This window comes from Saccoglossus kowalevskii, chromosome 5 (genome assembly GCF_978046115.1).
Source record: "Saccoglossus kowalevskii chromosome 5, keSacKowa6.1, whole genome shotgun sequence".
NCBI lineage: Eukaryota > Metazoa > Hemichordata > Enteropneusta > Harrimaniidae > Saccoglossus > Saccoglossus kowalevskii.
This window is the reverse complement of record NC_140645.1, coordinates 24247193-24268357: the sequence shown is the minus strand read 5'-3', so window position 1 is coordinate 24268357 and position 21165 is coordinate 24247193. Positions and strand designations below refer to the sequence as shown.

The window sequence follows — 21165 nt, the reverse complement described above, 5'->3', positions numbered from 1 at the left end:
TTTTTTGAAGAAATTTACCCAAACGCTAACATTGTCGTCTATGGAGTTCTAATTAGTGTTACGAGATCTGATTATATATTCTCCACACGTGCTGTATAAACCATTAGTTGTCACGGAGACGAACATGTGACTACCCCTTTCTTTGTGACATTATAATGAATGTATATCGTTGGTGAGCGATATCGAGGCAACGTTACGAGTCTAGTATAGAAAAGGTCGAGGAAAGTAGTACAATTTTCCACCTCCCTCCACATCGATAACCGACACCAACAACAACTTTCATGGAAAATGAAACCACGACATTCTGTGGGTAAAATGTCAAAATCGCGTCGCTCTTCAGACTTCCTGGTACAGAGACGATTGGGATTATAGAACGAGCATATGCCATGGCCAGTTAGCACACAGTTTCACGCCACATCCAACTGGACGCCATATTCCCATTTATGTCACGAGCCTGGTAAGAATGCAGTCTTTATTATTTTTGTTTTTCTCACTTTCTGAGTGTCTAGCTGACTGACAGTCGGACCCCCAATTGCCCTGAAGCTGGGCGGACCAGCAATAATATAAAGTCAATATTTGATTTGTATATAGTGCATTTCCATATTCTAATTTTTGTAATAAATTGCTCGTATATTGGTTTGAAAAAAAAATCTATTGACTATAATGTTTTCAAACCCTCTTGTTTTTAAATGGTCAATCCCTAACTTGCGAATTGCCTGGGCAATGATGATCTTTCACCTGATGACCGGGAGTCATGCAATTGCTCTTCTTGAAATATAATATACGAATGGATACAATGGAAGTCTGGTGAGAAAATAAAACGCATTAACGGTTGACTGCATGTGACCTCCATTTCTGTGTGGCAGGAATACTATTTCCATGCCTTGGAAAATCACTGTGTGAACCGTAGACGAAACATTGAAAATAGTTGGTCGTAATTACTCTCTGGAGGGTAACAAATGACAAATGTAGCCCAATTACGAAAAAATATGTGGAACCATATTCAACTTGAAGTCCACCTAGTGATCAACCCATCCACAAACTATTAATCAGTAAGACTATCACAGTGTAAGGCCTGCTTATTGCTATTGAGAGAACCACCCACATAACTCACACTGGACAGGCGTTTCCAAGGGGTTCTGTCACTGCTAGAAGGGGGTAGATAATACAATAGTACTCGAAATGAAATACAAATACACCAAAATATCAAGTTAAAGCCAGGAGCTTGAAATAATTACAAGAAACAAAGCACAGGAAAATACATGTACAATGAATAAAATAGGGGATTGCCTAGGGAAGTGTGCATTGGTTCCAGGATGTGGAAATGGATGACAGTCAATGGCTTCTGCTACACACAGCGTCGAAGATATTCAGGAGTCTTGCTTGCAGAGGAAAGCTGTTATTCTGGAAGGCACCGCTGATAGCAGGAGATCGCAGAGCAGTTCATACAAGTCTCACAGAATGATGATTGAAGCTTGTATCACTTGTCTCACAATGTCGCAGCAACAGCACACAGGGTACTCAGTTTAAATGGTGGACCCCCAACTTTCCTCAGTCAAGCCTATTTATAGGCATAAATGGCCCAGATTCAGGGACACCACCTGGGTTTCCACATGAGCCAATCGGAATGTGGTCTTGCTAGCAGCTGTCTCACGTAGGCAACTCAGTAGATCGTACACATCTTTTGTTATGTAAATCACAAGCACATCTGGTAGATTCCAATTGTCCTTCCAGAGTTGTAAACAAGTGTCAGTGACATGTCAATCACCAATATGACAGTTTTCACACAGCAATGCACATCGTTTCTTCCCATGATTTCATGCACAATTCTTTTTGCAGGGTTTGAGGCAATATGGCAAACACATAGAATAAGGATGCTGACAAAGACCACAAATGCATTAGTTAAATAATATTGAAAGGATAACTTTAATTGCACAAAATAAATTAAATATAATCTGTGAATAAATTTAAGATAATCTGCCTATTAGTGAAACATGGAACTATTAGATGCAAAACGTACAAAAAAATCGCAGAAAGAGTGATTTTATAACTGATTTAACCTCTAACTATAACGTCACTGAAATGTGCAATATGGTTGTGTCACACGTAGTATTTACGAGGCGAGATCAGTGCCAAAAACAGTTTTCTTAGCATTTTACTATTATGTTCACATTCTTTTTTCATTTTGTTTTTTTAATCATTTCACTAGTAGCTTCGCGGTGAGTGGCTTTCGCGGTAAGTGGGTTTCGTATCTGGTAGATTTCGCGAGGAGTAGGGCTTTGTCTTAGTAACTTGTCTTGTCATCCTTGTTGAGAATTAAAGTTTTATGTTTATTTAACAACTGGCACTATTCTGAGAATATCATCTTGGCAGGAGTTCCAAAATAAGACCCATGCTCTGATAATACCCCTAGTTTCAAAGACCAATACACATTATTATTATGATCTTATTGGTGTTGCAAAGAATAGTTGAATAATGTTTTTATCAAATTAATAATCCCCATAACCGTTTTTCAATAGTAGTACGTAACAAACTGTATAACTCAGTATCAACAATAAAATAAAGGAATGTATATATATATATATATATATATATATATATATATATATATATATATATATATATATATATATATATATATATATATATATATATATATATATATTTACATTATTACTAATGCATTGCAATACAACTAATTCAAACTGAAAGAAATTGCACTATAAAATATTTCATCAATAATACTTCTCAAAGGCGTATTTCACGGTCAGTGTTATTTACGAAAATATTTGTTGATAATTTTATAAACTTGCAATTCCCACCCCCAACTGATCTCTATAGCAGTAATGCTGAGCTGTTTTTGAAAAGTGATAACATTCCCCGTTTAGATGCAGAGGCAAAAAAGAAGTGTGAGGGAGAATTAACAATGTCAGAATGTTATTCAGCACTCCAATCATTGCCTAACAATAAAACACCAGGGAACGCTGGTCTCTCTGCTGATTTTTATAAGACATTTTGGCCAGTAATAGGAAGGTATTTGCTTAATAGTATTAATTATTCATATCATAAAGGTCTATTGGGGGTGTCACAAAGACAGGGTGTCATCACATTAATTGCCAAGAAAGGTAAAGATAAAACACATATCTCAAATTATCGGCCAATATCTTTAATAAATGTAGATGTTAAAATTGCATCCAAAGCTATTGCAAAGCGTATGCTTAATGTCTTGCCTTCCATAATTCATCCAGACCAATGTGCATTTGTAAAAGGCCGCTACATCGGGGATGCTATACGAACAGTTCTTGATCTTATGTGGTACTCTAAACAGAATGATATGTCAGGTGTTCTAGTGTCTCTAGATTTTCATAAGGCATTTGATTCGGTCGACCATAGGTTTATTATTGAAGCCTTAAAGAGTTTTAACTTTGTAGTCCAGTCATTCTAGCAAAAAAAGGGGGCCAACCCGTCACAAATTGCAACAGAAATAATTTTTTCACAGTACTTTTCAGAAAAGTATCTTGATTGACATACTAAAAGTCTAGGAAAATCTAGGCTTCCGGAATATACCTAATTTGCATATATTCAAAATGGCCGTTTTGCACATTTTTACAACAACTATTTGGACATATCTTTAATTCTAGATGAGGTATTATAAAAATTCGTGATGCTATGGTACTGTTTTGAGCCGGAAAAGGTACAAGAGTGCCGCGATAATATAATTATTTAATTAACTTCTCTTCCGGCTTCTCTTCTATGTGGCATAACTAATAAGTTTACAATACAATACAATTTTTAACAGAATCGTGCAGTACAGGAAAAATGTAAACAAATGATTTCCTGGGTAGACGGATGCTTCACCTGCATAAATCCAACATGGCCGTCACATCTAAAAGAAAAACTAGAGGAATGAAACACCTTGGTTGGATCTACAAATCTGCTATACTATATACAAAATAGACCATTTAAACATAAATTTTCAACTCTATAAACTGTATTTTTGATTTAACAAACTGTATTAAATAGTTATATCTCTGTCCAAAAGTTTATTGTTTGATTAATGTAATTGCTTTCTGCAGGTACATCTGAGACTGCAAAAGTTTGTGGAGCAGTTGCATCTCAGTATCCTTAAGAGAAATTCAGTTGCTGCCTCCTTGTCAGTCATTACAGGAATTACGATCGATTGTGGATTGCGTGCTGGGATATGCTTCCTGGCGAGAAACCTAATTCGTCTCTTTATCACGACTTGATTGTTCATAAAGGTGACACACCCGTCTGAGAAGGACAGGGCCCCTAGTTCAGCCCGGCGCCTACCTGAGGCGAGGGTGACTAGGAAGACTGTTTTCCACGTCAAAAGTAGTACTGATCGGAGAGGCTCAAAGGCTCAGACTGCTTAGAGCGGCCAACACAACTGATAAGTTCCAATTGGTTGGTTCCTTCGTTTGGGGTCTAGGCCTCCTAATAATTATTAGGTCTCCTAATAATAGGAAAACTGGCTAGTCTTGTCCCAAGAGACTCCCAATGGTGGGTGACAAGTACAAGTTCATTTCGTTCAAACGATGGACAAAAAGTCAGCTGTCTGGCCAACAAAGGATGACATGGATCTCCCTTTCACTACCCCAATCAGTGTACGCACGTAATTTCGAGGCGTGGGCTGTGTTAGTGGGATCCATGTTCGCCCTGGACGTTAGCAGCCCACTGAGTGAGTCAACTGAGAGCCTTGATGCATGTAAGTGGTACACCATAGGCCTCAAGGGCAGTGCGCCGTTCGATTGGGACAGCAGATCTGAAAGTACCCCTGGTGTTTCGACTAACATTCCCAACAGTAGTGAAAACCAGACCTTGCTTGGCCCACTGGGTGCCACCCACGTCAAAGTGTAGATGTGCTCATGTCAAAGTTTCTCCAGTACCCCGTGAATAGCGAGAAGGGGGGAAAGGCGGGTCTACAGGGGTCGACAAATTGTCCCTGGCCCAGGCTCCTGGAGTCGGCAGGAGTGTTGTGTACATCTGTAGCTTGTCGTTCCGGGGTGTGGTGAATAGGTCTAACCTTGGACCGTCCCACAACTGAAACAGTTTGGAGGTTATTTACCCATTGGGGTATCCACCACTCCGCATTCTGGAGATGGCGCCACCATGAGAGGGTGTCCGCTTGACTGTTTCTCACCCCTGGAAGGTTGTGTGCGGCAAGCTCCACATTGTATTCCATGTACCAAAGGAGATAGGACTGACACCGATGGGGGATCTGGTCCCCCCTTCCTGTAGCTATAGGAGACCATCGGTATGTTGTCTGTTCGAAGCAACTATGGGTAGAAAGTGAATTAGTGCTAGGTGCACTTCTTTCAGTTCAAGCCAGTTGATATGGCAGTCGTTAATCTAACACAGGGGCCATATTTTCCATTTAGCTTGTTTGTCGAATAGGTGTGCTCCCCAACTTGTGAGGGAGGCATCCGCTTCCAGAGTAATAACAATGGCGAGTGGGTTCAAGAGAACCCTCTGCCTGAGGTTGGCAATTGCCGACCACCAGCACTTGGTCCATGAGTGTTACTCACCTCTCCAGTTCCCGTAAGAGAGCCCGGTGTTGCAACAAAAGTGTGCTGTAACAGGCAGCTGCGTAACATGGCATGGGGAACTACTCGCTAACATCATTCCGTGATCCGCATTAGTTCTCGGAGGGACACAGAGGGAATGCTGACTAGGCATTCGGCTAGGTCGTTTAGGCAACAGACCTGCTGCGACCTTACCAAGCCCACCTCAGTGTCAAACTCCCTGGCCAGGAACACCAACTGTTGTGTTGGCTGAGGGTGTGACTTGCTCAATTTACAAGGAAGCACAACTGGACTAGAGAATCTGATATTAGCCTTACTGTTTGACTAACCACCCCTTGTTGGGTTGTGTAGCAGCCAGTCATCTACCATCTACCAGCCAGGTACATGTTGATGTGTACTGATGTGATGTGTACTGGCGCAGCAGTAGCACCACCTGTTTTCACATTCTGGTGAATATGTATGGAGCCATACAAAACCTGAAGGGGAGCACCCTGCACGTATGAAGCTCACCAGTAGAAAAAGAGCATGGAGAATAATATGGTGCTCGGCGTTTCCAGGAAGCTCATACTGATTTAGCCTGCTTAAGTCCAGAACAGGGCACAGCCACCTGTAGTCACAGTTGTAGTCTTTGGAACCACCAATACATGCGAGTAGAAGCCCAGACTTAACGCCAGGTCCCCTGTATAGCACCCTTTGAAGGCAAACTATCCACCTCCTGTCAGATTGCTCCCGCTTTGCGGGGGTCCCCTAGTAGTGCCTCGAATAGGGATCTGTTACGCTTTGCTGAACATATTCCCAACCCCCTTCTTGCTGGGGGCGGGTCGCCACTCTTCGCTCCCCCGGAAGAGGCAGGACACTTGCCTCCTGGCTACTTCTGGCCAGTGGATGCCGACTTTGGTCGTTAGGTTTTCTCAGCTTGGTGTCCTTACTACTTGCCTTTGGCAGAAGCCAAACTGGCTCGCGGGTCTCACCTGTACCAACTGGTCAGTGGAATCCCAAAGCTCCGAGATTGCTCCTTCCATCCTCAAAAGTGAAGATGGTGGGGGGAGGTCCAGCCTGCATAACCGAGGCGGTGGTGCGCCCAGTGAAAACAGTCAAAACATTCCGCTGTATAGAGGCAGCCCCTGCCACAAGAGCCAGATGACAGTGCAGGATATCCCCATTAGCCGTGTCGCACCAATGGTTGTGTCTGCAGGTCTAGGAGGCTGGTGCGTTCCGCCATTGAGACTTCAGAGTGCTGGCCGCGCAAAACAATTTGTGCCAGTGGGCTGGCCACAACTCGAAGGTTGAGGGTCGCCTCTCTGCTCTTAGTGCGTGGATAGTTTCCAACTAACCGGTCGAAATATTTCATGAACACGTCCCCCTTCCACCGAACCAACAAAATTTGTGGTACCGGGTCGAGGGAGGAACCAAAGGATTCGATCGGGCGTGAGATTTGACTCCAGACTCTGCTGTCTCTGGGTGGGATGGGTAGGGGTTGAACATCGGCTCACGGAGTCATTACGAGAAACATACTCCGAGGGGCCGCCCGCTGTTGCACATTGAATTGATACTATTTTGATGGCCATATTGGATTTATGCAAATGATTGTTATTCATCAAATGTTTCACAATCACATACATTCACACACTAAACCATATCGCAGCAACTTGAATATCTAAAAAAATCATCTAGAATTGAAGATATGTCCTAATAGTTCTATTTTCCATGTTGTAAAAATGCACGGCTATTTTGAATATATGCAAATTAGGTATATTTCGGAAGCCTAGAATTTCCTAGACTTTTAGTATGTCAATCTAGGCACCTCCCTGGAATGTATTGTAAAGAAATTATTTCTGTTGCAATTTGTCAACTATAAATTGACTGGACTATTGGTGAATCATTTATAAATTGGGTGAAAATGTTTTATAAAGATGTTACTGCTTGTGTCATGAACCATGGTATCTCAACTGATTATTTTGAAGTGGGTAGAGGAGTTCGACAAGGAGACCCCCTATCTCCGTATCTATTCATTGTAGCTATTGAATTGTTAGCAATTGCAATTAGAAACAATAAGTCTATTGAAGGTTTTATTATTTTTCAGAAATGTATTAAACTGGCAATGTATGCAGATGAAATTACATGTTTTATCAAACCAACATCAATTAAAGTTTTGTTTCAAATAACTAATAATTTTAAATGTTGTTCAGGTTTGAGGTTAAACCAAGATAACACAGAATTATTGTTGCTGGGTTATGGGCACAAGCCAAAGAAAAAACCTGAATTTGTTTTAAACTGGTCTAATGGTATAAAAATACTGGGCATTTATGTAACTATGATGAAAACAAGTTCTTTGAAGAAAAATTTCAAAAATAAATTAACAAAACTGAAACAAATATGTAATCTCTGGTCTCAAAGATCACTCTCAATTATTGGTAAGATTCAAATTTTGAAAACATTCGGCCTTTCACAGTTTCTTTTTATAGCAATAATGATTCATACACCAAAACTAGTTATCAAAGAGATAAAACAGATTATATTTAAGTTTATTTGGAACGGGAGAGACAAAGTTAAAAGGAATACATTGATCTCCAGTATTGAAAATGGGGGTCTTAATATGATTGAAGTTGACTCTTTCATAAAGGCACAAAAGAAAAATGGGTTAAAAAATTTATTTCTGGTGGTCTTGCTGGATGGCCAATGATTATGAATAGGGTTTTAAAGGGTTTTGGGAGTAATATTATTTTTTTGTGTAACATTGAGATTAAAGAGTTGATAAACAAGGTCCCACTTTTCTATTATGATATTTTACAAGATTGGTCAAAAATTACCCATATAATTCCTGAAACGGTACAGCAAATTGATAGCCAGATACTTTGGAATAATAATTTTTAAAGATTGCTAACCACTCAGTGTATTTCCGGGGATTGGCAAACAAAAATATTAATAGGATTGGGGATTTAATTGACACCAATGGAAACTTTTACAATTGGGTTTTTTGGAATACTAAAGGTATTTCTCAAGTAGAATTTTTCCAAATTCAGGGCATAATAGATGCTATTCCAAGGGAATGGACAAGTATAATTCATAGAAACAGACATACAAAGGTTGATTATGGTGAAAGGATTTATTGCAAGTCCTCCTATATAGATATTAATTCAACTACAAGTAAACAAATTTATAAATTGTTATGCAGAGATATTGTTGAGACTCCAACCATTGTCAGCCCATTTCAAGAACTGTATGGTGTATCCTCGGAAATGAGTAATGTGATTTTTTCACTTCTTTTTCAGACAACTATAGCTTCAGCCATGAGAGCTTTTCAGTTCAAATTTTACATAGATACCTACCTGTTAATGCAAAATTATTTGAATGGAACCTTGTAAATTCTTCTTTGTGTTCACTCTGCCAATTGTATAATGAAACAATTGAACATCTTTTAGTTGACTGTTCATATTTTATTATATAACCTGCACAACAGTAATCAACATTTTTCCTTGCTAGAATGATGTGTAACCTCATACGGGAATCCTGATAAAGTTCACAACTGGCGATTTAGCAATATTAGGGATTGTCAATTTCCTGTGAATTTGATTACCTAACGTTTTTAGATTCATGCGCTGCAAGATGCAGAGCACGTACCTAAGTGGCCTTCCCCCAGCAAATAATTAAGCCAAGGCGATTGTGATATCGAAATCGAGAAACTCTCCGATTTTACACAATCTGGGAAGTTCGAATTACTAAATGAAGTACAGGACGACGAAGCTGAAATATCCAAGAACCAACACATATCAAAAATCTCAAAAGTGAATATTCGTGGTGTATTTTAATTCTAATCGGATCGGAAGTGGGAATTTGAGTGTGGGCACAAAGTTTGAAATGTTGATATCTTTTTTCATTACCGAGAAATTTGGCCCCAAAGTTGGGGTAACTGTTCACTAGGAATGGCTTTTTAACTGAGTCGATTTGCTTCAAACTTGGCGGGCAAGTCACACCTTCATTGTAGAATTCTGGCCCACCGTTTCTATAGCAACAGCCAACAAATTTGTTTAATACATTCGCGCCAAATGTATCTAACCCTACATTTCTATGATTAAAAAGCACGGACATAGCTCACTCTACTCAGCTTGAGTGTGGACATAAATTTACTGTTTTTTATGTCTATTTTCGTTACAGAGAAAATTGACCTGAAAGTTGGGGTAACTTTTCACCAGCAACGGCTTTTAACTGCTATGTGATTCTTTTGGGCTTGGCTAGTTTTGTCCATAATTTACAGGCAAGTCGTACCGTTACTAATTGAAAAAAAACGTGGCCCACCGCTGCCATGGCAACAGCAAAAAAATTATATTTGTATACTTTCGCCCCAAATGTATTACCTCCTACCAGTCTTGTAATAGCAGTGGCCAAATGATCATGCTTTTTATTTTGGCTACTTTGCGCACTGGTAAGAGATCACCGGCGCCGACATTGTTACACTGTATCAACTGTCCCAACGCAACTTTGAACTTTGAAGTGCGTTATCTTCACGTTCATGTCCTACCACGACAACAGCCGAAAACATGCTGCTTGCTTTTTGAGCGGAGCGGGTCGCCAACCAGCCTACTAGCTTGTTTTTGTTATGTCTATTTTTATTAGGTTTTACAGCAAGTCTCAGAAGTATTGGGGCAACCAATTTGCAAACTCGCTAGCGAATTAGCTAACTGCTTGGGTTTTGACTAAACAGTTGTCTTTCGAATCTCGCTGGCGCCGTCTTGTGGTTACGCCCACTCTGGGCGAATCTGTATAACACCAGGGGACGGTCGTCATACTTTAGGAGCGAATCGGCCACAGTTGGATGACGATTTCGCTTTCAAATATACCAGGGAAAGTGTTCTATGTGTAATGAGGTCGATTTTTTTTTTTTTTTTTTTTTTGCGGTTGTCTAATGTTACCCCGACGGATCATTTAGATGTGAAAGTTTGTCATTTTCTTCCTGTTTTGTAGGAAACTGTTTATCAACGTGTCTCATTCAAGGGAATCTAGACGTGTACCTACTAGGCTAAGTGAAAGCATTCTATGTCCCCTAATGCACCTTAGACTCGCCCAGAGTGGACACGGCCAGGAGTCGGCGCCAGCGAGATTCGAAAACTAACTGTTTATTCAAAACCCAAGGGACACCCTAAAGTGCATTCCTGCGAAACAAATAAACAAACAAACAAAAAACAACAAACAACCAACCAACCAATCATTCAATCATTCAATCACTGCTTGATAAATTCAAGGTGGAACTATGGAAAATAACAGCACCATAAGAAAATCACAATACTAGTAAATATATCTAGCTTACTATTAAGGCTTGAAACTAAAAAGAATCATGTCATTCGTTGAAACTATATAATATCGAAATTTTACGGAAATAGTTCTGTAATTAAACTTAATCAAAATTCTACTTACACTGAGTTTGCATTTAGTCCCTTTGTGACGAACCCCATGTGCACAGCAATTGAGTTGTATGTACATAACAAGACATCTTCGACGTGATGGCCCTAGTTAAAGCTACTGTCTATTTTGTACAGTTCCTGCCAGAAACTCTGAACACATTGGTTCCATTTACTAAAGCTGACCCGGGCTTATACTAGAAAATATAGCCACATCTCTAGCGCCCCATACAAATATCAAAACGTCGCACATCACAAGACCCCAGCATGAGGTTGTCTATGAACAACCTTCCAGGACTGTGTTCTTGGTGAGACTAACTTGAATTTGCTTTCTGTGCTCAACACGAGGGACCAGAAACAAAAGAATTTACATAATAACAGAACGGGTGGACTTCTGTCAGATTTTTTTGTGTGGTAATATTTTAAAATCTCAATTTTTAGGAAATATGTTTACCATTTTTGGTAAAAAAAATTGTATTTTCGACTTCTTTTTTAAGGAAACTACCATTTAAATTGCTTTGATACTTGTATGTTATTACCTTAGGTGGACCTGTGTCAGATCTATTATTCGTGGTGATACAATCAATTCTCTATTTTTAGAAAATATTTTTGTAATTTAAAAAAAAAATGCTATTGTCGACTTTTTATTTAAAACAGCTCAATTATGTTAATTAATACTTTTTTTGTAACAAGTTGATAACAATTGCAATTGTCATAGCAACAACCATATACTCTACAAAGACTCTGAAGGGTACCATGCAAATTCATTTTTTTCCCTTCATTTACTTTTGAAATCCATTTTTTTATAATGCATGTATGTATATGTGGTTGTTAAATAGAAGTAACAATCATACCAATCCAATATCCAAATCATATGTCTAATGGGGGGAAAGTACAAGTTCATGAACAAAAAAAAAACGCTGTACAAGTCAGTGAAAGAATGACATATGGTCCCCAAGGCAAACAGCCATGAAGTGACGTCAGTTTTTAAGTATAACTAATCGAATGTGTTGGAGTGTAAATGTAAACGCCATAGTTTTAGTCAGTATTTTGTAAACGGATATACATATATATCAGTTCTTTTAACGTAAATTATGGCAATTTTTGGGTCAGAGCGCCCTCTAGTATTTGTGGGGAATCATGTTTATTTGGAATGCTCTGAATGGATGGAAGTTTAAGCCTAGCAAGGTGTGATAAAATTGCCCTGTTATGTTCAGATTCAAATAACACTGAACCACTAATTTGACAGGGAATTGATACTTATAATGCAGCAAGCTGTGTTAATTGCTGTTCTGGTAGAGTTTTTATATTTCCCTGTCAAATGCATTTATTGGTCAACTGAAAAATCAAAATAATGTTTCCCTGTAACTTATACTCTTCTTGATCAAGGCATTTTTAAAATCATGGGTGTTAACCCCCCGTAAAATATGACACGTGGTCTCCCATAAAATAATGGTTGCGTCCAATATTAAAATAAAGATGGCGGACTATAGCGTTGATTTATCTCGTTCTACTCTGGATTACTTGAAGCAAATGAAGATCCTAGAAAGTTAGTATTTATATGCCTGTGTGTTTTTCTTACTGTCTTTGATTTTCCCAAGATGTTTGTTGCTATTGACAACAATTCAATTCTTTGCAATGCTTCAGTTAATGTTTTTCTTCTCTACCTACCCAGCTCCTCGTCGGGCACTATGTAGCTGGTGTGGTATATTTAAGGTGGGTTTAACCCAGCAAATCAGCACAGAAAGTAGGGCAATTGCTCCAAGCAAATATTCTGTGTCCATGTGTATTTATATACATAGATGCAGTTCCATTTGCTCGAATCAAATTCACTGGCTACGTACATACTATGTTATTACCCAAGAAATTGGATTGCCACATTTCACAACACTTATTTCCAAGTGACACACCTTAGAACAAGTAGTGAAATCTTATATTGGCTGGAGCTTTTGTTTTTATAGAAATTGTCATGGTGAATGGCAAACTCGGTGATCAGACAGTAATAAGAATAGACACCGGCGTACTCCGCCCACGCCACTATGAATTTAATGGCTGTTTATAAGGCCATGTTTTTACTCCCAAATAAAATGCCCATACAATCATTATATCATATGATCATTCATATTTGCTTGTATCAACCAGCTCCACAAAAAAAGTGATAAGGACAATAACGTTTTTATCGTAAACTACGCTTACGAATCACGTAAATCACGCGATGTCTAAGTGCCGATGGTTTTACGGAATCTGCGGAAGCCTGGATGCACGGTCCATGTATGTAGCGTGTGGGCTATTATACATAGATTCATTAGATGTTTTTAGATGCCCTCAACTTGTCTGTGAATAGTACATAACACATTCATTATTTTTGTTTCACTTTCAGATTCAAAATGAAGTACCCATATAAGATTATTGTACTTATAGTTTTAGGCTGCATGCTATATATGCTATTTAATATTCGTAATAAAAACCATGCAGTGAACAAGAACAAAAGTACTGACCCATTGCTGGACATTCCCAGGTACAAATAATATTTGAATATCGATTACAGATTAAATATTTGATCAAGTTAAGAAACACTGATATTTTCGTACATACTGTCAAAAACATGGTTAATGGTGGTAGATTAACAAACTAACGATACCAATGTATGTGATATTAATTAATTCAGTAGAGGGTATGTTTGATTTACGTAATTCTTGTATCTATATGCTGTATTTAAACGCCCACCTTCAACCACAGGCAAGGATTGCTGGATGGCACTCTAAAAAAACCACATATACAGCCTCCATAAATGAATTACACTGTTTGCAGCTGCATACTGTATACGTTATTCTGGCACGTTAAGTTGTGTTACTATCAACTTGAATCTTGACCATTAATCACATACCTGTATCTGGTCTTCAACTATTTTCATTAGCAATACTCATTTAACAGAACAGTTGATATGGTCTTTACGCTGGTCAAGATGTCCATAAACAGAAAAAAAATGTGTAATAACTGGTTGTCATCTGTAATTTCAACTCTATTTGTAGGAGTGGCAAAGGTGAATTATTTACAAACAAGACTCAAGCAAAAATTGTCAATGAATCGAAATGGGAAATTTCAAGTATAGTGTGAGTAATACTGTACATCACTTCCAAAACATGCAAATTGTACAAAACATGCAATGATGTCTTCGTATAGTTCGTTGTATGGGTAACCGCAGTATTCCATTGTACACTTTCTCTTTTAGTTGGCCGTTTGTAAATATCACGAGGCCGAATACGAGGTTTGATGTACATTATGTTAAGCCTAAGTGTGCGTGTTGTACTGCAACGGTCTATGTTGCAATTAATAACTAATACCACAAAAAATGAGGCAAGATACTGCTTCGCCCTATTGATGCAGTTGAGTCAGATATCGTATAGGTTACTCGTACGCATATGCAAACTAAAAATATGGCGATTACTAAATGTACTTAGAGTTATCAAAGGACGCGTCCGGGATAAATAAATAAATACACGACCATGACAACGGGTCACAAGACCAAGATGCTGAAAGTAGTAACCTTTCAATCTTTAGTTGATGTGCGTACGCAAGTACAACTTACTTACATTGTACTAATTTATTCATTCATTCCTCGTTTTATGCATAATAGAAAGAATATCAGCAAAAGTCTACCAAACAAGTATATGATTAGGGTCTACCAAAAAGACAAGCCAGTTGACGAAATGGAGTTCATCCAAAGGCAGTCAAAAGTCGTAATGAATTCAACGATCGAATTACCCCCACAAAAAAGATGTGCAGTTATCGGTAACAGTGGTATTCTTTTGAACAGTGGATGTGGAGATGAAATCAATTCTCACAATTTTGTTATTCGTTGTAACATTCCAGCGATTAGTGAGTTTACTCGGGATGTTGGATACAAAACGAATATGATAATTGTGTATCAGACAGCGGCCCTTCAACTTTACAACTTTTCAACAAATGGCTCGATTCCTGAAGATTTCCGTCGGAGGTGCCAGGACCTGAATGATTCTATAATATGGTACCCTGGTGGTTTCTCAAGCAGAATAAGGAACGTTTGGAAAACCAATCTCAACTACCTGAGGTCAACGTTGCACATACCAGCGATGTTTGCTTACACCACATATACTGACTTAACTTCTATTGTTAAACGGTAATCCTTATATTCAAGTTTCATTTATTTTTTAAACATGTATTTTTTTTAATTATACCTTTGATATGTAAGGCAATTACGCAGTATATCTATGTTCCAGTGAGAAAATCTGAATAATGTGTTTACAAAATATTATATAAGTATATAGCGGATATCACATGTCTGTCGAGTGTTATGTCAGATGTAACAAATCAGGAGCAACATTTGTTTGCCGGCCACAATGATTTATGAAATTATCTGTGCTATGTCAAACGGTGCTCAAAAAAATCGTTAATAATAAGAAATTATTAACTGAAGCTGAGGGGTATATGGAGACGTGTCTCCCTAACGTGTCAATTATTCACCCAGGCGCAGCTGGGGTGAATAATTGTCACATCGGGAAGACAAATCTGTATATACCCTGAAACTCACTATTAATAATTGTTTTGTCATCTGGAATTTGGTAGTTTACTTGTCAAAATCGAGTGTTGATTTGTATGTCCGTGGTTTCAGCGACAAGCGCTGCAGTGCGGCGTCCCGGGATCAAACCTCAAATTGTACGCTTCATTTGTGTTACTATCAGGGGGAAATTCTTCTTCTCTGGGTTCTCCACACGTGTCAGGGGAAAATCTCGTCTTTTCTCTCTATCACGTCCCCTTGAGGTACGGGATCGGGAAAGTCACTTAAGCCTTACAGTCAAATAGACACACACAACGAAATACGTTTCAACTCTCGTCTTTAGTCTGTCAGTCGAGTACTCTATAAGACACAGCGCCCTGGGGAAAAGTCCCCCTAAGACTCTGTCCCTATACTGCCCCAAGACTGCCTTAGACTGCGTCTGTCGTGTTGTTCTCGCCAAGACCAACTAAAAACAACTTTATTCACTTTCAAAACCTTAACCAATTACAAAGCAGTAAAAAGACTCTAAGGCGTGGCCTTCACACATACAGTCAATCACACTAACTTAACTGGACACGTCATATCTTTTGATTAATCGTTCACTATATTAGTAACTGCGAATACCAACTGTCAGAAATAGTAGTCCGAATAGCGACTGTTATATCGTAATTAGTTTCAAATCACTGAGTCGAGTTCCATCCAGGACCTCGCATGAGCCTAAACGATAACAGACATAACACAGTCATTCGCTAGTAATCAGCTAAATAAGTCGATTAACAGATACGTGAAACAAATTCACCACACTACCAACGATTATAATAGACGCGATATTGTGAAATATCAATGTGGTTTTCTGCATTTCTATTGACAATAATGTTCTGATTGTCGTAGTAAACAAAATTGTGCTGGAACCTTCAACAATTTGCATTTCGATGTCCAAATTAAATCCAAATTCCAAATGTGCATACGCTATTACAGTGAAATACCGACGTGATGTGCATAAACTGATTGGTATATTGTAATTTATTTCATTCCACGTGATCGGCTCTCCCCAATCAGCTTGGCACACTGGATTGTGAGAGATGACAATGAGATTTATATATCCACACTGTGATTCTCAAAGTTTAATATTTATCATGATTATACCATGCATGTGATATAATACATATTAATTACTTATAATTGTAATTTGCATAATAGTGAATGATATTATCTTTAATTTTCAGGATACTTAATTTGCATAAATCGCCTACGAGCGGAATAAGGACTGTAGTCGCTGCACTCACTCTCTGTGACGAGCTTTCTGTGTATGGGTTTTTCCCGTTTGCAGAGGATACATACGGAAATAGAATAACACATCACTACTTTGGTGAAGACGCAAAAAGAACCATTGGTTTTAAAACTGGCCACGATTTCAATGATGAATTCAATTTGTTAACTAAATTACACGATAACAATATTGTGAATTTTGTTTACGACAAATGCAAATGATGTTGATGCAAAATGACATTTATGCAAATATATTGGGGTAATAATAATAATGATAATACGAGTGTAAGATTTGTCGTAAATCTTGAAGAATGTTTTATAGTATAGCGCCACCAACGACTAAAAGACACAACATACTGAAAAGGACGTTAATGTAAGACTTGCGTTCGAGCAGCTGGTCGAATTGTTTTTATTTGCTGTCACCCATGCTAACCTGATGTTTTTTGACAAGAAAACGATAACTGTAAGTTTTCAGACTATGATTGTATTGTTCATTCATTGATGGTCTTGATTATTTTATGTATAACAGCCAGATTGATTTTAAACATGTGATTCGGTGTAGAGGTAGCCCTGAGTACAGTCTTGTAGGTTGGCCTTATTCCGCTGATCATTCGGCCCTCATTCCCTGATCATTCTTCCGCTGATCATTTGGGGCGGAAGAAGGCCAACCTACGGACTGTACTCAGGGCGAGGGTAGTGTAGAGGCGGCCATTTTGACCGCTACGGTTTGCCTGTAACGGCATTTTTGTTATCAAGCATTTGAGTTTAAAGAACATTATCTCTGTGATCTAGATTATGATATGGTATTTTATGATGGAAGTGTTTGGTTATGAAATATTACTGTTAGATTTGTTGTTGAACGCGTATTTGAGTGAATTGCTGACCTCATGCTAATTTGTATATGATCTCATGAATATGTAGTACGCTGACGGTAGTCTGAATTTATATTAGTCCCCCTTCGGACGAAGTCCGAAAACGAGAACTTATAATTCGGTCTCCGTCCGCCCGTGCGTCCGTCCAGAGTCATATCGCAGAATCCCTTGGACCGATTCTGTTCATTCTTTGCATGTGCCTAGTACTTTATGTGGGACATATGCACATTCAGTGTTTTAGCGATTCGATTCAAAATGGCCGACTGGCAGACATCTTGTTTTTTGAAAATGTTGTATTTTGGACATGCTTTGTCAGTTGTCATTCAAACTTGGTACATAGATTATACATGTTAGGATACATGTCCATGACGATTTATTTCGCAATTGGATCAAAGATGGTCGACTGGCAGGCATCTTGTTTGTTTTTTATGCGGTATCTTGGACGTGCTTTGTCAGTTTTCATTTATATTTTGCACATGCATGTACTTTATACATGTTAGGATGCATGTCTATGACAATTTGTTTCAAAATCTGGTCAAGGATGGCCGATTGACAGCCATCTGACTGTTTGGCCTTACTACTATATTTCCACAATTTATGTACCATTTTCATTTGTATTTGGCACATACATCATACATATCAGTGTGTTTTATAATCAGATCAAAGATGGCCGAATAACGGCTGTTTTTATTTTTGGCCATATTACTACTACATGGAACACGTGTTTTGACGTAAATAAACAATCTGTTGTATACGCCACTTGGAACTCAAGTTTCAAGGACACGCTCGCGACAACCCCTCCGCTTTAATATGACGAGCACAATGAGAACTTTCAAAAATTTAATGGGGACTGTGTCATTTTCAATGACTTGTTGTATTTCATTCTGAATTGTTATTAAGATTTGTACTAGGGTTTTAAGTAGTCAGAACATTATTGTTGATTTCATGATTTGTATTTTGATTTTAATTGTTTTCTGTAGTGTATTTTTATTGTATGATTCTGCATAATATAAGGTTTTACGAAGATACCTCAAAGTATGCACGAAGAAAGTACAGCGACCAACGCGCAGTGGAGGTCGATGCAACAGCGTACTGTCTGAGTGCATATTTTGAGGTATTTTCGTAATAACCTTATTATTATACATCTTTTCCTACCAAGGATCCATCATAGGAATGCCGAAATCTAACAAGTTTAGAACAGAATCAGCAAACTTCTTCGTATGAAGTCCGGTCAAATCCTGGTGGCAGCCGTGCTTGTTTTTATTATTAGAGGACGCTTAGGCGCGTAATCATTCCATATTTGGAATTCGCATTTCCTAATATGGTAGGATGAAAATACTCCATAAAATACCGCAAAATTACGGCACGTTGTAACTTATGGCGTTACGGTGACAGATGTATAATAATGTAAATTATTATTTAGGTATTTACGATGTATATGATTGATTTCTGAGCTGCAACTGGCTAACCGGAATTGTGTTTATACCCGGCAAAGTAGTAAGTTTCATTGTTACGTATGTAGGATCTGATTTTGAGTGAAGTTTGTTTATAAATGAAAACTATAATTATTATGTAATTATTATTTAACTGAAGTATTGTTTATTGCGGAGGTTCATTGTCAGGATATATGAGCAATAGTGTGTCATGTATTTGTTATAAATTTGAAGTCAGTCATGTACATGTATGTTTATGATTCTATATTTATTTGTCATTTTAGAATTGAATGAAACATTTGGACAACAAATTCATCAAAACTTCAACCGTGGTATAAGCACATTATTGCTGTTCTGAATTGTGTAGTCCCAACCTTTTTCTACAATGAGGTTATTACGAGAATACCTCAAAAGTATGCATGAAGACAGTACAGTATCAACCGACGCGCGGCGTACTGTCTGAGTGCATACCTTGAGGTATTCTCGTAATAACCTTATTATTATACTTCTTTACCATGGGAATGCCGAAATCAGAAAATGTGACAAAATGTGTAGTGTTAAGGAGTAGATCAAAATAAAATTAATATAATAGTTATATTATTCAGCTACATAAGCATACTGGTTTGTTTCATAATAGAAAATTTGAATGGAAAAAGAATAGAAAACATTTGGCGGGATTATAAATAATATAGTTGTGGGTAGTTCTCATCAGCACATCGAATTTGCCATGATATGGACTTGTATAAAAATAGTCAGATATGAGATTTTTTTCTCAATTCATGAAACTTTGGGAAATTAGACTAAAGTGAAACTCATCACTGACTATATTGTTTGCAGAGAATGGACAAACACGTTCTCACTTAGCAAGATTCCAACGCCTGGCTGTTTCAATTCTGAAAGCATGTCATCCCAGTAAAGCATACACGACATTATTAATACAGTGTAAATATTGTTATTCGTCCAAGACAATTTCATTTTTTTATACAGATTTAGAATAACAATTCTGTTCGCCCTGCCAACATTTATAATTGATGTCATTCACCGTGACTACAAACATGCCAGGAAATATTCCTCACAACCCACACCCAGATTAATCCATGCTTCACAAAAACCACATGAAAAATAACACAATCTTCAACTTTTACGCCCTGCCAGGGTTTGTGATATTTGCTTTGCCGTGTCGAAAATTATAATATTGGTAAAAATAACAGTTTTGATTTATGTTAAGTATACAAAGCCGGTACAATTCTTACAAAACGACGAGACTTTAAACTATGTTAACCTAACTCACCTTTGACCGCAGAATTGGAAGCATTATAAGTTTAAGAGCATATTTACACAACTTTTACCTCACCGTTTTAGTACATTTCTCCAATTTGTTCTGTCGGCGTCAAAATACCATCGACTTCACATGTCACAAATATGTTGTAGTTTATCGCTCCAGTTAATGATGTAGATCAAAACAATTATTAACAACGGTGTTACAAACTGCAGTGCCACGCCGGCGTTTCTTGTTCACATATGTTCTACAACGCTGTTGTTTGACAGACGCCGGTGCGACATCGTCTTACTTCGCCTAATGAGAACAAAGCTAGGGGTCAGAACAGTGTACACGATGACGAGACAGAATGGAACACTTTTTTGGGGCAAAAAAGTCACGTGATTCACGTACAGTGAATGATAAGTATGACAAGTATTCACAGACAATTTGTAATACTAGTATTGAAAATTGACTTGTCGGTTAGGAACCATGTGCATTTAGTAGTATTTTTTATTGGACAGACTTTACCTACAGATGAGATCAAGGCCAGTAGACAAAATTGATCGGTTTTAGAACAGCACTAGTGATGAAAATTAAAGGGCGGTGGTTGTTCGAACATGCGCTATGCGGCGACCACCACCCTTTAAGGTAAAATAAGTTATTAGTAATAATGCATCCAGAAAAGAATAATCAGTACTATTTTTGTGATGACACATTTTGACTGGAACTCATAAGAGTTTAGCCCTTTTCTCAGGCTTGAAAACATTTTCGAAAACATTCTGGAACAGTCTTAATCCACTCTTCATAATAAATAGATGGAGCATAACACATTTTCAACTGACTAATAAATCGTC

The 21165-nt window shown here is 38.1% G+C and overlaps 1 protein-coding gene across 2 annotated transcripts; it reads left to right on the top strand.

Moving 5' to 3' along the window:
- Window positions 1–208: 208 nt before the first annotated feature.
- LOC144342971 (CMP-N-acetylneuraminate-poly-alpha-2,8-sialyltransferase-like) lies at window positions 209–19663 on the top strand. Of its 2 annotated transcripts, none has more exons than XM_085499251.1 (5): window positions 209–457; window positions 13488–13584; window positions 13972–14052; window positions 14577–15098; window positions 16703–19663. In XM_085499251.1, coding segments are annotated over exons 2-5 (870 nt in total). In that variant the 5' UTR covers window positions 209–457; window positions 13488–13582; the 3' UTR covers window positions 16968–19663. The 2 variants fall into 2 exon arrangements, with proteins under 2 accessions (XP_085355377.1, XP_085355376.1); XM_085499250.1 differs by lacking the exon at window positions 13488–13584 and adding an exon at window positions 13320–13457.
- The last annotated feature ends 1502 nt before the right edge of the window (window positions 19664–21165 follow it).